This window comes from Nannobrachium achirus, assembly GCF_963921795.1.
Source record: "Nannobrachium achirus genome assembly, chromosome: 8".
Lineage (NCBI taxonomy): Eukaryota > Metazoa > Chordata > Actinopteri > Myctophiformes > Myctophidae > Nannobrachium > Nannobrachium achirus.
In genome coordinates, this window is record NC_137817.1 from 21,406,428 (window position 1) to 21,424,246 (window position 17,819).

General features: G+C 44.3%; 1 protein-coding gene across 1 annotated transcript; it reads right to left on the reverse strand.

Annotated features, from left to right (window-relative positions):
* Nucleotides 1–11,167: 11,167 nt before the first annotated feature.
* On the reverse strand, nucleotides 11,168–15,585 carry fzd9b (frizzled class receptor 9b). The gene has a single exon (XM_080731431.1). It carries the CDS (start codon nucleotides 15,097–15,099, stop codon nucleotides 13,339–13,341), a length of 1,761 nt encoding a protein of 586 aa, XP_080587557.1. The 5' UTR covers nucleotides 15,100–15,585; the 3' UTR covers nucleotides 11,168–13,338.
* Nucleotides 15,586–17,819: the final 2,234 nt, after the last annotated feature.

Below are 17,819 nucleotides of genomic sequence, written 5' to 3' on the forward strand. Positions count from 1 at the left end.
TTTACATAAGTCGGCCTCCTGATGGCGCTATAAAAGGCTGATGTAAAAAATGCAGGGAAAAGGTTTTACCTTGGCCTCTAAGGAGTGCGCATACAAAGTTTGACACTAATCGGTGGAGTTATAGGTGAAAACATGAATCGGCCTGTTATAGCGCCACCATGAGGCTGATTTGATTTTTCTTAAGTGGCATTTATTCCTCTGCCTATTGGGAATGTGCATGCACAATTTCACCAAAATCGCACACTGCGTTCAGGATTTCAGGCATTTTATTCAAAACTGACCAATCCTGCAAACTTTGAAAGCCAGTTTTAGCCAATCAGGATGGAATATGGAAAATCTGACACATCCATGTCGATCACATGACTGTAGAGATACTGTCTACTGATTTACGTGATTTTTGGACAAAATCTGTAGGAGTACTGGCAAAAGTTAGTTTTGCAAAAGTCGGCCTCCTGGTGGCGCTAGAACAGGCCCATGTGAAATATTTGGGGCAAAGGTTCTGAATTGGTGTCGAGGGATTGTGTGTGCACAGTTTGGCAGCGACCGGGCCAACGGCGCCGGAGATTAGCTGGTAACGGACAAACGGACGGACGCACGCACAGACGGACGCACGCACGGACGGACGGATGGAGGGGAAAACATACTCTCCCTCAGCCTTCGGCTGGTGGAGACAAAAATCCTGGCACAGCTACCTTGGAGCCATTTTGGCATTTGGCACAGAATGAGCTTAATATATATAAACATCAATAGCATAGGTTAATTCCACAATTATTTAACTTTCTAGTTAGCCCAATGAGTGGATGTATAAGTAAATACAAAATCTCAGAATCAGTTCTATTGTCACATCACAGGATTACGGCAGTAAAACAGTGGGTGAAATAGGCTCTATGCATATACGCCATTTTGTTCTACTTCCGGGTGTCTTTCGACTTCCTTCACAGGTGTTACCGATGATACTAATGCAGGGTCTGTTCCATTCTGGTCAAACAGAGTCAGGGTGCTGATATTGTGCATGTTGGCTCACTGGAAACACTCTGCTACACCAGTGGAGACCCACTGTGCAATAAATCAAACAGAGCCTTGATTAGTATTGATTGATTGATTGATTGAAGAATTTATTAGAAGTTTGCAATAGAAAAAAGTACAGTTTCATGACAGTACAAATCACTGGTACAAGGTCAACTAAAAGGAGATCCTAGAAAGCCGAGGCTTATTTCCACAGGAACCACACTTTAAGTATCTCATATAACATTGAAAGACAGACGGATAGAACATAGTACTTTATCTAGGATAATATCAGTTTCAAAAGCATAACATCAAATACAAAAGGCAGAATACAAAGAAAAAAGGGGGGGGGGGAGCATGGGGGCTTAGTCTATTTACAAGTCACGGGTAGCTGCTGTCTGAAGGTGACTTTTCATACCAATTTTGAAGGAGGCTAGGGATTTGCTCTCCTTTAGGGCTTGTGGAAGGGCGTTCCACATGTTGATGGTATAGCAGGAGAACGAGTTAGCACCTTGTTTAGTGTTAAATCTACGCTGATGATGATTAGTGGAGCTGCCTCTGGTGTTATGATCGTGAACATCCTTGACCTTTAAGAAGTAGTTTGTCAGGTACATGGGAATCTTTGAGGTGTAGTGTATCTTGTACACCAGGCCCATTGCAAGATGCTGTACTCTGTCAGCTACTTTGAGCCACCCCACGCTTTCGTGGTGATGCTCGGTAAGGTGGGTCAGAGGAGGGAGACCAAGCACAACCCTAATTAGTTTGTTTTGGGCTGTTTGGAGCTTTAGCTTTAAGGCAGCTGGGGCGTCGCGATACCAGACAAGGACTCCGTAATCAATGAGGGGCCCAATAAGAGCACCTCCTAGTGTCTTTCGGGATTTAATATTGATCAGTGGGGCAACTCTTTGCAAGAAGCGAATTCGTTGATTGACTTTATTGATTACCTTGGTGGTCATTTTTTCACTGGATAGGTTAGCCTCCAGGATGCAACCCAGGTAGCAGATGTGGTTTTTTCTTTCTATCACAGTGTCACCTACTTTAATTGTGAAGTTCTCAACTAGGCTAAGTTTCTGACTAGATCCAAAGAGGATACATTCAGTTTTGCCTAGGTGAATTGAGAGTCTGTTGTCATTGAGCCAGGTGCAGATCTTGTTAAGTTCACAGCTAAGGGCCTTTTCAACCTGCAAAATGTCTCTGCCTGAGACTAGGAGAGCCGAGTCATCCGCGAACAGAAACAGATTGCAGTCACAAGCAGATGACATGTCGTTTACGTATATTAAGAACAACAGTGGTCCTAGTATACTCCCTTGAGGTACTCCACAGTTTACTGGGAGGGGGGGGGGACAGGGTTCCGTTGACTTCCACCATCTGTTCCCTCCCCACCAAGTAAGAGTGCATCCATCTCACTGCTGTGCTATCAAGACCAATAGCTTTGAGTTTTTCGATCAGAATAGAATGATCGACGGTGTCAAATGCCTTCTGGAGGTCCAGCATGACCATGCCGCAATATTTGCCATCGTGAATTTCACGTTTGATGTAATCATTCAAATAGATGAGGCATGTATCTGTGGAATGGGACTCTCTGAAGCCAGACTGGAACTCGTAGATCAGTTTATTCTCTTCAAGATATTTAGCCACCTGTTCATAGACAATTTTTTCCATTACCTTAGAGATGGAACTAAGGATTGAGATTGGCCTGTAGTTGCCAGGGTCAAGTTTACTGCCTTTTTTGTGCAGGGGGGGTTACCTTGGCTAATTTGAAGTCCTGGGGGACATAACCCTGCTTGATAGATAGATTAATAATATGGGTAATAATTGGGGCAATGGTGGCAGCTGAGTCTATGAGAAATTTGGGGGCAATTTTATCATGGCCAGCGGCCTTGAATTGAGGTAGGGTGCGCAGTTTTTTAAACACTTCATCAGTTGACACCGTGGCAAGTTTAAAGTTGTCTTTGCATACCCCAAGGTTCCTGTAGAATTTCAAGATGTGCCTAACACCAAACAGCCCAGATGGAGCGGGCAGTTTATTGACCAGATTTTTGGCCATGGAGGTGAAGTAGATGTTGAGATTTTTGGCTACATCAAGACTATCAGTGAGGAGGGTTATGGGAGTTTGGATGGATATGTTGCTGGCTATGGATCTGAGTTTAGCACCACAGCCTAGCTGGGTTTTAAATAGCTTCCATAGGTCTCGTGGTTTGTGGATGTTTTCCTCAACTTTCTCATCCAAGTAGTTTTTTTTGGCAGAAAGGATTAAGGAGGTTGTCCGATTTCTCAGTTTATTAGCCTCTAAACTGACTATTTCTAATTTGGCTTTAAGGTGTTTATTGGGGCCTTTTTTGAGTTTGTGATTATATTTGCGTTTCTCAGAGTATTTTTTGTCTCTGAGTTTCATTGATTCACAGATTTCCGAATTCCACCATGGCTGTGAGCGGGCTTTAACCCTGACCCTACGCAAAGGAGCCACTTCGTCTAGGGTAGTGTTGAAAATGGATTTAAAGCCTAGCCAGGCTTCATCGACCTGAGTGCTAGCTAGTACTGGGGACCAGTCAGATTTCTCCAGTTTGTGGTTAAAGGCTTCGCTAGAGTAGGTTTTGAGGTTTCTAGCTTCAACTGTTTTGTGGCCGTCAGCTTTGGACTTATGTATTTTGCGGGTGCAGTAAATGATATCATGGTCGCTTAGACCACCACATTCAATAGTCCCACTCGCGGAGACTTTAGATTTGTCTGTGGTTACAATGAGATCTATGGTGGTTTGAGAGTTATCTGTAACCCTAGTTGGCTTGGTGATGAGCTGAGTGAAACCCTGTTGATTACATAGCTTATTGAACTTTTTGAATAGAGGAGCTTCTTTACGAAGCATGTCTATGTTCCAATCGCCAATAATGTATTTTTCAACATTGTCCACCGGTGCAAGGCTCTCCTCCAGTAACTCACAGAAATCATTTTGGTCGGGTGGTCTATAGATGGCACCGATTAGTATGTTTTTAGCTTTCTTAAGAATCACTTCCACCCATACAGTTTCTAAAGAGCTGTGTTGTAGGTCAGGGCGGGGGATATACTTAATACAGTTATGAACATACATGCATACACCACCACCAAATCTGTTTCTATCATTTCGGATGACCGAGTAGTTGTCAATTTCGATCTGAGAGTCAGTGATAGAGTCATCAAGTTTGGTCTCTGAGAAGGTTAGAAAATGGACCTTACCTTCGTGAACCATATGCTTGATTTGTTCAAATTTAGCAAACAAACTGTTAATGTTTAAGTGCATAATATGAATACCTCTTTTCACAAAGCGGCTGGCAAAGTCCATGGCGAGGTCTATGGAAGTGTTCGCATCGGCGTCGGTGGGGGAGGGGGGGTTGGTTGCAGTCTCTGGGGGCTTCAGAGGGGGACAAAGGGAGAAAGGGGTCTCCATGAAAAGTTGGGGGATGGGGTGGTGGGGGCCCGTGGTCACCGATTTAACCCAGGTTGAAAACAGCGCTCTGGCCTTCTCCGTTAGCCAGCGTGGAGCAGAGTTAATGTAGACTCTGTTCTGGGGTGCTGGGTCCATGAGGGGGTCCGCCGGGTCCATGAAGGGGTCCGCCGGGTGCGTCTGCAGGTCGGGTGGGTCGGTGGGGCCGCCGGGGTCCGGTGTTGTGTGACTTGCGTTGATGATGCTGGTCTCGTGCTGAGCTAGTCATGCGGGGGCGATCGCCGAGGGTTCACCGGGGGTCCGTGAGCCAGGGGGTCCTTCGACGATCCGTGAGTCCGCGGAGGCGACTGCCGTGTGATCGTCGGAGGTCGGCTGGTCAGGACATCTGGAGTAGCCCGTTGTTAGTCCCTCAGGATTCATCAGTGAGGAGCTAGCTAAGTTAGCATCGTTAGCTTCGCTGATCACAGACAAAGAAGGATCTGCCGTCGTCAATCCAGCTGCAGTAGCGAGAGCAGCTAGTCTTCGGGTCATCTGTCTGGTAGCTACAGGCCCTGGATTCGATTCTATATCTCCTGATTGCAGTAATAATAAGAAGATCAAAGATCGACTCATACAACCATTCAGGGGTTTGTCCCTTTTGTTCCGGTTAGCAGCCAGCAAAGATTGAATAACATGAGATCCAAAGCTCGGGTGCTTAGCTACCGTTTTGGCAAGAAGATATAACTCACTGTGTTTTTCGTCCGTTTTGTCCATTTCCCATAAAAGATTCTCGTATTCCATTGGTGTTAGGATCTGTGGTGATTTATAGCATAAATCCGTGATCCATAGTAGAAATAGGAGAAAATGTGGGATGAACCAAGCCTTTGGTGTTTTGGTTCCGGAGCGTGAGCGAAAAACACGTCCTGCCATGGTGATGTCCGGAAGTATCATCAGTAACACCTGTGAAGGAAGTCGAAAGACACACGGAAGTAGAACAAAATGGCGTATATGCATAGAGCCTATAGGTTTGTTATTTAAATAGAGAGAAAGGGAGGAAGAAAGAAGGGGAAGGAGCAAGGGGAAGAGAAAGAGATCAATCACAAAATCTTTTCATTTAGGGCGCTGTGGCCTATTTGGGGGTCCATGTAAATGTTTGAGATCCACTGTGTCATTCAGTTAGTCATATATATATATATATATATATATATATATATATATATATATATATATATATATATATATATATATATATATTGCATAATGCATGGTGTATCCCCTTTCATTTCTATCTTGGAAAGATTTGTGATCAATGCTGATTAAGGGCAGAAACATCAGTATCATTAGTACAGTATCACTGGTTTCTCTCTGTGGTTCATATCATCAGGGATGATGGGTATGGTGGTTCTGTCATCTGGAAGTACGCTAACTTCAGACAATGTGAAAGTAAGACTGAAAAAGTCAGAGAAGTGCAGATGGGGGTGTTACTGAATCAAAGAGTGAGGGAGAAGATCCCTGCCAACCCAAGGGGATCAGTAGTGGGGAGGCTGTGATACTCTCTCTCTCTCTCTCTCTCACTCTCCCCTCTCTCTCTCTCTCTCTCTCTCTCTCTCTCTCTCTCTCTCTGTCTCTCAGTACACATGACCGTGGGGTGCGCCTTTGATGGTGGAGCGTGACGATGAGGATGCAGCAACGGCATTGTGACAGGAGCCAAGCATGCCCCGATCCCTCTCAGTACCTGACGCATTGTCTAATTGTGAATCGCACAGCCATCCAATTTTCTCTGTTCTACTGCCAGTGTTATTGTGATTATTTTGTAACAAGATTGTTTGCGGTACAATGTACTTTGACTACAAGACTAAACAACCTTTTCCAAGCCCTGTAAACAAAGTGTATAGCTCTGTATTGTTGGCAATAAGTGTGCAGGAGAAGAACAGGCAACCCTCAAAATGTGGACACATTTTGTTTGCGATATATATATAGAGTGTGTGTGTGTGTGTGTGTGTGTGTGTGTGTGTGTGTGTGTGTGTGTGTATGTATATATATATATATATATATATATATATATATATATATATATATATATATATATATATATATATATATATAGGCTATATATATTTTTTTAGATTTATTTTTTACCCCCTTTTTTCCTTTTCCCCCCCAATTTAGTCATTATGCCAATTGATTCCTCCCCACACACATTGCTGTTGTATCCTACTGACTCAACTGCCAGTGAGGAACCCCCACCAGGAGGACATAGAGTCTTCGTCCTACTCCTCCAGCCCAACACTCCCCGCTGACAGGTGCCGCCCCCAGCCCGAAGGAGTACATGCAATGACCAATATCACCTTCCGCGCCTGGCCCCGAACAAAATTATGTTCACATAGATGCCCGACAATCTGTGTGGATTCGCGAGGCGTTGTGAGCTGATGTAGATCGGCTATTTTCACAATAGAACCGTGTTGTACAAAATGTAATGCCTCAACTCTTAGTGCTCTTCAGGGCGGGGGGGGGGGGGTCCCCAGTTAAAATATGATTATTTTGGGGGTCGTGGCCTGAAAAGGTTGAGAACCACTGGTTTAGAGGATGTTGTGATTTTTTTCTTGCCCTCTGTAGTTAGGACCACAGTTAGGACCATGCCGGGACAACACCAGAGGGGTGTTAATAGAGATGGAGGGGACGGGGCTGCACTCACATCCTGTGCTAGCCCACTCCCTTTCTTTAGGGTGTTTCTAAAAGCAGGCCTTGCATGGTTTGTGTGCTTTATCGATGCTGTTTTCATACCCCCCCATATCCTTTGTAGCTCCTGCTCCCTCTCTCTTTCTCTGGGGAGACACTCTTTGGTACAAGAGATTAGAGCAGGCGCTGCCTAGCAACTGAATAAAAATGGCAGCTACAAAAAGGGGCACTCTCATTCTCCAATGTCTGACCTACATAATCCCAGGCCTCTGATCATGCAACACAACAACATGATGAAAGGGCCTGCCGTGATTTAACCCTCAGACAAATACTTGCCATTGCTGACCTCTGCCTCAAAGACCAATTTTGGCCGCCGCCAAACACCAAAGGGTTGACTTTTTGAAATCTTGACGGTGTTCTAATTGGAAGGGAAGGGGAGGCTGGCTGCACATGCCCGTGGAAACGAGATGAATGTAACTGAGGAGATGCTAGCAGAGTGGCAAAAGCGATTAACATTGATCACAGCAATGCTGTATGCTTCAGAGAGAGATGGAGAGAGAGAGAGAGAGAGGGAGAGAGAGAGAGCGCAATGGAGCCTCTGTTCTCCTGATTCATCTCTAAGTTCAGCCACAGGCAGAGAGCGCAGGCATGAGTACAGAGGGATGGGGGGCTTTACTTCTCTGTCTTGTGCTTATTGATCAAAGGAAATAGAGGAAGAAAAAAACTCGCACACACCAGAAAAGATACAGGAAAAGACTCAAAACTTTATGTGGGGAAACTTCCTTCAAATTACTGCTCTAAACAGCCTTCTTGTCCTTTTCCATGTCATGCATAGAAATGCTATGACTTCCAACTGTAGCCAGTTTGCAGTCTTCTTATTCTTCTACTTGTGTGTAGTGTATTTATAGTCTGTACTCTCTGATCTTAGGAATACAATTATTCTCTAAATAATTGTTTGATACTGTGCAGGTTTTCATCATCTTATGTGAAAGTAATCCTTCAATAGGCTATTTTGTGATGTTGCCTTATTAAACTTTTATGAGGTATTCAAATATATTTTGATAATAGCATCAACACAATTCTTAATATTTTAATTACCATGATTTCAACTTTTAGTTCCGCCCTCTTCATTGGTCTTTTTGCCAGACCCATGAAATGGGTAGGCCTACATAAGCAAATGTCTGTCCGGGTTTTCTATATAAAGGGTATATATGATGATGACATGATGATGACATGCCTACAAAAGGCATGATGTCATAAATGATGATGACAGACAGGGGGTTGGCAGAACCGGGGTCTGGCACAACCAGGTTGACCTGGTCTAGTTATGATAGATATTGCGCAATGCATTTACCTTGCATGTTTTTGCTTACTTCTAAAGATCCTCATCAGTTGAAATTCATGCTATTGGTATGCATGTTTGAACCTCTTTTTAGATTGAGATGAAAGGGAAAAGACAACAGATGTTGATCGAGACTGAAGATCTGCATGCCCCTGGCCTGAGCGCAGCGCAGGTCAAAAGGGCTTACAGCCGACACCATGTCCAGAGAATCTAATATTTGGAAGGAATTATCATTTGGACAATTACCTGTATCATACACGCCTTTGTAAATATCTTGCTAATAAACTATGATGTATAATGATGTTTCAAATAATGAATAGTAGGATATCCAAATCTTAAATGAGAGCATCATGGAGAGTAGGCTACATGCTGCTGTATGTATTCAGTGGCTGAATACTAGGCCTACTGGTCATGCTCTCACTTTAGCAGTGGTTCCCAAACCTTTTAGCCCGTGACCCAAAAGAGAAATTAGACATTTGCTGGGGACCCGAAAAAGTGAAAACAGCAGATCGGCTATTTTCACTACTTCTTAAACATTTGTTTTCTAATTTATGGATTTTCTTAGATTTTTCTTTTATTTACTCATGAAATTACTGAAAATAAATCATAGCATTTTCTGGAAAAGAAAAAAAAAAAGTTTTTGAAAATGTTTTGAAATAATAATTAGACACAAAATGTGAGAAAAGGAAACAAAAAATTAAGGGACCCACAAAAATGGGTCTGCGGCCCACAAATGGGTCTTGGTTTGTTTGGGAAACACCGGGTCACACAAAGTGTGTTGAAGGATAAGTTTGTGTCTTAAGTGTGTGTATGTGTGTGTGTGTGTGTGTGTGTGTGTGTGTGTGTGTGTGTGCGTGTGTGTGTGTGTGTGTGTGTGTGTGTGTGTGTGTGTGTGTGAGTTTGAGAGAGAGAGAGAGAAAGAGTTGAGTTGAAGTATTCTGCACGCACGCTCGTGCGAGCGTGCGTGACTGGAGAGACAGTATAGTGGCAGACTAGGGCCTCCTGCGGGAGGCTGGTTACCAGGGGTGGTGAGCTGTGTGTGAACTCTGGTGCTCTCTCACTACTGCATTTTCATGGAAAGCATCTCTTTGGGGGCCTGCAGGTTTTCAATGCGCTCATTTACACATCAAAACAACCCAGGAAAGGGATAGTGCTGAGGGGCTGGGGAGTGTGGAAGGAGGGAGGGCAGGGTAATGAAGGATGCTTTCTTTTCTCTTTTTTCCCCCCAAGGGGTGGGCAGGTCTTTTTAGGGCTAGGAGGGAGGGCCTTGACGCTGTAACGATCGCCTTTAATCATACCCGTGACCAGATGGAGGGGACCTCTACTCCCGTTGGCAGACTGAACACCATGTCCGCAGCACACAGAGGTTAGCTGCTGAGTCTTTGACAATGAGCTCTGCCTCCCCTGCCTTTGAAAATGAATCATACGGTTCCTAACTGAACGAGAAGTGTTCCATGCTTCTCCAATGTCAGTAAACGATGACTCACGGTCAATACTATATCTGTATTCCTCTACCACCAGACTGAGGAATTTAAGACAAAAATGTTCACTTTTCAGGGAATTCAGGCCCGCTCTGGCCCAGACAGAGTAAACTAGCTGCTCAGGGCCACTGCCTCTGACACCATTTAACCTCCTGAGCCAGAAGGGAACAAAAAACAGTGCACCGCCAAGCTAAACCTTCGGAGCAAAACCAGGCTTTTACTTTACTCCTGAAATTGGGCATTACTGGAAGATGGGGTGGGGTCTCTAGGACAGCCCATGCCCTGGTTGGCTGGCACAAGTCCAGGTACTCAGACCTCAGGTGTGTGCAGAGGGAAGGTGTTCTCGGCACCGGCAGCATTCATAAGTCTGGCGCCCAAGAAACCACAGTTCAAACACATTTCGTTTTTGGAATGAGCCTCCCCCTGTGTGTCTATCTAAAATATATATATTGTGTGGCTTTTCTTTTCCTCCCTGAAGACAAGCACACTAAGCTAAAAATAGCTGCCAACCAATGCACTGCAAATGTAATGTTGGAATTCATATTGCGGAACAAGAGAGCAGACATTTTTATGACAACATCCTGTTGCTGTTATATCCAATCATGGCTGTTTACTTTCATAATTTGTAAAACCTGTCCCGGAAAAATTCAGTAATAAATCCAGTTTTCAATTTCGTACTGGTGAATAAAAATGGAAAAACAAAACAGAAACAGTGGACCAGAAAAGAAAAGAAAAAATAGTCAAAGCCTATGGAAAGATGAAAAAAGAAAAGAAAACAAGACTGCTAAGGAATGAGAGAACGTCCCTCTCTGCCATTCGGTGTCCTTAAAGCTAACGCTGCTTGCTTGAAAATTAGCTTTTAATGATAAGCGACTGCCATGCGGCCTAACTCTGTGCTGTTCTATCCTATCTAATCAGTGTGCTGCAGGTGGGACATGCTGGTTTGTGTCTCACAGAGCAAGTGTTTTGCCTCTCTGGGTCATGTCACTGGAGTGTAAACTGGAGAGGAAGCACGCGCCCCCGTTCAGGCACCCATGAACTGGAACATGTGGCTTAAACACCACCAGCCGAGTCCCTGGCTGCTTACACACACTCCAAGGAAAACACTCCTTTTTAATAGTTAAATATGGTCCACAGTGTGTCAAGACTTGCCTGCTTGCCAAGCAATGCAGTGTCACAGTGAGGTAGGAAATGAAAACAAAAAGGATGGATGATGGTGGTATTTAACCCGCGTCTTGCTGTGAATAAATAAGCCCTCGATAAGATAACTCATGCATTGCATTTTCCCACAAAGGACGGAAATAAATGTAGTTCATTTACAACAGGGTCTTCAGTGTGGCAAAGTTTACACATCTTTTAGCTTTTTCGGGAACAGAATAGTGGTGGTGGTGATGGGGCATTTAAAAGGTACATAAAACAGCAGCATATTTAACCTTTGTGAAACCAGCAACCATTTTTAGACTTTAGCGGTGGGGGTATGCATATGCTTGGTTAACACCGAAATACTTTCTGTTGCTTCCAGTGATGTCATGACACACTACATATGAAAACAAGCTTCTGGTTATCACAGTTTTCCATGGTATCATTCACATATGGCGACACAGAACACAATTATACTGAGACATAATAAACAATCATGTTCACTGTCAAACACTATAATTTCCAGCACATTTGATGTGAACTGACTTGCTGACTCTCAGATTTTAAGATGCTATGTATGAACTATGTTATGTAGAATAATCTTTTACATTTTACTGGTCTAGAGTACACATTATATGGTGGTTCTTTTACATAAGTAAAAATATATGTTAAATAAAGTTAGCTACTAGATTCCAAATGGCTGTCTTTTGACTTCAAGCAGAAGTTTAAAAAAAAATCTTAATATTCTTTTTTCATTTTTGTACCACTAAAATGTATTAATTTATGTCTGCAGGGAGTAGTGGCTTTCTTTAAAGTAGGCTATACTTTATACAGTTATTGGTAATTACTGTATGCAGTTTATACAGTCATTAGCAATGCAAAACTGTTACTTAAAGAGATGCCCTAAAACTATCAATAAGAAATCATACAATTACAAACCAATTGACCAAAGTTTTAAGACAATATTTTCAAGCTGGTGCTGGATTTCTCTGAAACTACAGTACATTGAGCATAACTACTGATGTCTGTATCTAGCATGCAAATTACACAAGTTAAACTTAACACTGAGTGAATCCGTGCAGTGGGGTTGAAATCCACTTCAAATTCGTTCTTCTACATCAAAGTGCTGCATATTTGCATGGGGATCAAACAGAGGAGGAAAAGCAAACGGGCACAATAGTGATTTGAGGGAAGGATTAAAAACAGCCATTAATTAAATATATTCTTCTGCGCACTGCTCCTGCATTTTAAAGATGATGATGCTAACATTAATACTTCCCAGGGTTTGTCATTGTCACGTCTATTCATCAACCATTCTCTTTGAGGATTATTCTTGGGGACGCCTCAGGGACATCACATGCACTTGGAACAGAACTCATTTGGCAGCGTTTCTCTGAACAAATGTGACAGTCCTGGTGTAGAATGGCAGAAAACTAGCAAAAACATGAAGGCTGTGAAATGAATATTAACAACCTGTGACAATCGAAACCTTGGAATCCTTTAAAAACATATTCAAATTTGCAAATGAGAAAGGGCAATGTAATAGGTTATAATATATCATCAGACAGCAATAACACCAGACAGTAATACAATTTAGTTCCTCAATTTATTATCCTCCAAAAGAGCAGAACCAGAGTTTTAATAAAGGCACTTAGCTTCCCTGGACCTTCAGTACCCGGCCTTTAGTGAATAAGTGAGCTTGAACAATCAATCTGGTAAGAGCCAAAGTAAACTTAAATTAAATATATTTACAATAAATAGAATATTTATACAGATTTATACATTTACTTGTGCCACTTTCGGGAGGAGAATAACGTCTCCTCAAAACACATCCCATGCAAGTAATTTTTTTCCCTTTCCATTTGCAAAGCTGGGCATGACAAAACAACGTAACAGACTATGGGTAACAATACTGAACATTTCCCTTTATGCACTGAATACTGTTTATGGACAGTTTCTCATCCCGACACCTGTGCTTTGTCCCTAAGCAACAACAGAGTGGCAGCTGATAGTTCAGTTCAACAACTCCTCTTCTCAACAATGTCAAAGTATTTTTTAGCAGCTCCTTAACACAGGGCATAGAGGTTTGTGTGTAATGTTTGTGTGCGTGTATGTGTGTGTGTGTGTGTGTGTGTGTGTGTGTGTGTGTGTGTGTGTGTGTGTGTGTGTATTTCTTTCACATGTGCGTGTCTTTGTGTGTTTGCATGTGGGTGTGTTGCTGTGAACATTTGCACATGTGAAGAATGAGTGCCTACATGCACAGTACGTACGTGCATATGTGCGTGCACCCTCTCTCAGACATGTGTGGGGCTGTCTGTGTAGGGGTCTGTCTTGGCCATGTGCAGCACCACTGTGGGGGACTTGTAGTGGCAGTGTGTGCTGTTGCAGCTCACGCCGCTGCAGGGCTTCCGGCTACTAGTCCTATCTGCCAGCTTCCTGCTGCACAGGCCCTGCCAGGTCTGCAGGGTCTTGGAACTCCACACCCACACGCCGCTCGTGATGCCCACCACCAGTGACATGAAGATCTTCAGCATGAACACGGCCACCGTGGGCACGGACGCCGGCAGCGAGCAGTCGTCGTTCCTGCGGCCGGGGAACGACACGCACTTCTCCTCCAGCCCCCGGAACTTCCAGAAGTCCATGTTGAGCCTCTCGTAGAAGTAGCACACGATGACGCAGGTGGCGGGCACAGTGTAGAGGATGGAGTAGATGCCGATCTTCACCATGAGCTTTTCTAGTTTCTCGGTGTTGGTGCCCTCCGTCTTCATCACCTTGCGAATGTGGAAGAGCGCCACGAAACCTGTGAGGATGAAGGAGGTGCCGATGATCAGGTAGCAGGACAGGGGGATGAGGACGAAGCCTGTCAGTGCTCCTGGGTCCATGCTGCCCACATAGCACAGTCCTGTCAGCTCATCCCCGGCCACCTTCCGCATGGTAAGGATGACGATGGTCTTCAGCGCCGGGATGCCCCATGCTGCCATGTGGAAGTAGTTGCTGTGGGCTTCAATGGCCTCGTGACCCCATTTCTTCCCCGCGGCCAGGAACCAGGTGAGGGTCAGAATGACCCACCATATAGAGGAGGCCATGCCGAAGTAGTAGAGGATGAGGAAGACGATGGTGCAGCCCGTCGACTCCAGCCCTTCCTGGATGATGTACAGCTCGCCGTTCTCGCGGTCACAGGCGATGTTCTCAGCCCCGGCCACCGAGCGAATGATGAAGGCCACAGAGTAGACATTGTAGCACATGGACAGGAAGATGATGGGCCGCTCTGGGTACTGGAAGCGGTGGGGGTCCAGGAGGAAGGTGAGGACAGTGAAGGCAGTGGAGACGAAGCACAGCGTGGACCAGACCGTCATCCAGATGAAGGCAAAGTCCTTGTCGCTTCTGGACCAGAACACGTCCACAGCAGAGGAGCAGCGTGGCGCGCACGTACGGCTCTTCTCCACATACTGAAACTTTTCTGGGTTTTCACAGGACCCAAGGCTGCTCCCCGAGCGCCCACTGCTGCTCCCTGGTTGTCTGGGCCTAGGGGGCACTGGAAGCATGCCCTCTCCTTTCTTGTTCTCCATCCTGGTGTCATTCTCCGGGGCTTCCATGCACAAAGCGTTTGGGTCGTTTCTGGTGGGCAGCTTTGAACAGTCCAGCGAGTCAGGCCAGGTGTAGCTGAACTTCTCCATTATGGGGGAGCACTTCTGCCTGGCCTGTTCGCACATGGGTCTGCAGGCGGGGATGGACGTGGACACTTTGTCAGTGCACATGGGAGCGTACAGGGAGCAGAGGAAGAAGCGGAGGTGCACATCACAGCCATACTCCACCAGCGGGGCGAACTCGTTTAACTTGATTGCAGCCTCCTTCTGGTTGTCGTGGTCCATGAAATTAGGCATTCTGGTCAGGTTGTAGCCGATTCCCTGGCACATGGGAATGACGATTGGTTCGCATTTAGCTGGTCTGCCTCGCTCCAAGTCATAGGAGCCTATCTCAAAGCTGGATGCAGAAATCACCAACAAGCACCACAAAAAAATCACCATCTTCAATGGGCAACCACCCACGCTCATTTTCAGTCATATGTCAGAAATAAAACGTGTATTTTAAAGGACTGTCCATGCAAAAATAATACCCCCTGAATGGGTCGGGTAAAGATCCGCACTATATCCCCATTGAAGGCAGGTCCAAATTCGCGCCGTTCCGTTACAAAAAGATGACCAAAAGCAGCATTTAAATAAGCTTGTCCATGTAGAATCACTGAGAAAATTATGAGCCTTTCCAAAACGGAGACACTCCGCAAACGATATTAAACTATAAGAATGTGTGACTCGAAAACTTCCGAGCAACAACGGGGAAAACGGATCAAAATAGACCATGAACTACGGAGAGCTACAAGAAAGGCTAAGCGCAGTCCTCGCTCGAACCAATTGAGCAGTGCACAAACAACTGTGGGATTCGAACAGCTGTCCGTCTGTAGTATTGGTGCAAACAGCGATCTTAACTAGGTTAACTAGGCTCGCCTCTTAACTACAGACCGCTCCTTCTTCCACGGCTTTCACAGGCTACACTGAACTTTCTCTTCTGGCTGCGGGGACTTCAATGAGAGGAGGGGGTGGGCATTTACTGACGCTCATACCATTTAGTGACGCTCATTCCACACAAGGAAAATTAGTTTTGGGGAGGTTGATCTATTCTAGCCTACCAGTATAGGTCTACCATACGTTTCATTTACAATTATTCTAAACGGAACACAAAACAAAATGTGGCATCTCCGTTTATTATTAGTTGCCTATAATATATATATATATATATATTAATTTGTTTTAATAAACAAATATTTCCCCAATATTTCATTTTAGGTGCATTCATTCTACCCAAATATCAGTCCAAACGGTTCAAGTCTAAACGGGTACAGTACAGTCTAAACGGGATGCAGTGTTCCCTCGGATGCAAGCAAAATGCGTTTCCCTCTAGATCTGGCAGAGGGTCGACCATTTCTTATAATTTCGTTAATAAGGGACACGTGGGTGCCTTATAGTGGGGTGAATCGGGTGATCACTGAACAGACCACTGACCAGAGAGAACCCAACATACTGTATAGGCTACCCAGCCTGCTCTATTGTATTGATGATAAAGTGATGTAGAGAGGACACGTATTTCCATCTAGTGGTTGAATGAGAGAGACCACCTCAAATCCACAACAGGAGGACACATCATTAAGATGATCTCAAACCAGGTCAGAGCTAATCCTCCAGCAGGACAGTTTTGTCAAGTCTAGTTTCATCAAAAGAGTTTAATTAGATCTCCAAATTATGTCGCTTTTATATAGGCCTACTCACAAATCGCACAAATCGAAAAAGTTGTCAAAAAGTACCACTTCACCAATTTTCAAATTTCAACCTTGTCATTACAAGGTTAGGTGGCATCTTGTGTACTCTATGTGTCTCATAGGAGAGATGTGACAGTTCATAAACCTGCCTACCAGTGACATTATCGGTAGGCAGGTTTGGTATAATTTCAAACAAGATTTCAAACATTTATTATTTTTAATTTATAGGCCTACTAGTAAGACGCCTCAGGGCGAAAATAGGGCGAGGTCGCACCATGTCTTGGCCATCTGGCCAGTGATGTAGATTGGACCAGTTACCCATCAGGAGACCCCTGGTACCCATTTATGGAGATCCATGTACTACTGTATATTATGGAGATATACTGTGAGAGCCCAAACATACTTACTCAGTTATTATTCGTTATTATGTGAAAGACCTATGATGTCTATGACATCTGACATCATGCCCTTTTATGCCCATATATGGAGATCCCTGTCTGTAGAACCAGCCACACAGATATGGGCTGTCTTGGCCATCTGTCTTGGCCATATGGATTATGTTATGTGGCCGATGTGGCCTCCATTATACAGTATTCCCATATTAAGTCCTGTTAGATATGGGCCTAATATTGATGACATCAGGGAACTCCCTATATGGGCATAAAAGGGTTTCTGTTAGTGTAACATGCAGTGAAGCCAGAGCGTGATGTCAGAGCAGCAAACTCATTCTGTTAGAGTGGTTCCCCTGACATCACAGTGAAGTCAGAGCATGATGTCAGAGCGGCAAACCCATAGACAGTAAAAAGTGTACACGTCCGGACGGACAGAGTCAGCATGTGCCGTTTCACATACTAAACTGCGACCTTCGGTCGCAGTTCAATTGGAATCTCCATAGATGTCATTGGTAGGCAGGTTTCTGAACTGTCCAAAGCACAATGACAAAGAGTGAGTAGATAGAAATGGGTTAGGGTGGGTAAGTGCACCTTTAACATAAAGTTATACTTTTATACAGTAGAGCCAGAAACACACTGCTTGACCATTAAAGATTTATTCAGGAAAGGAAAGGCAACCATATTATGGTCAGACATTTCACTCCTTTAGCCTCTATTAAGAATCTGTGAATTTGACACTGTCAGAAGAACGGAAATTTCTTCTCCTTATGCTAAATGCTGTCCAGTCACGCCAGTTGTTCCAATGTGTTTAGGATATCAGATCTGGCATTAGCTAAAAAACCCTCCTTCACCTCGCCTCCAACTGCAAATGAAGCTTGATCGAGCGAGAGTGGAAATGCATTCCAGACCCTGAGATTGATATCTAAGTCTACGTCAGCATATAACCTTTTGGTGAATCAAATAGAGCACTTTTGACTGAAGTCACATTACTTCTTAGCAGCCTCTGCACTTAAAACGTTTCAGTTCCACACTTCAGAGACAGGGGGAACCTGAGTGTGCCCTTTAGAAG

What these genes read in the sequence shown, in the direction of transcription:
- fzd9b (XM_080731431.1), bottom strand. Translation starts at nt 15,099, where the DNA reads ATGAGCGTGGGTGGTTGCCCATTGAAGATGGTGATTTTTTTGTGGTGC.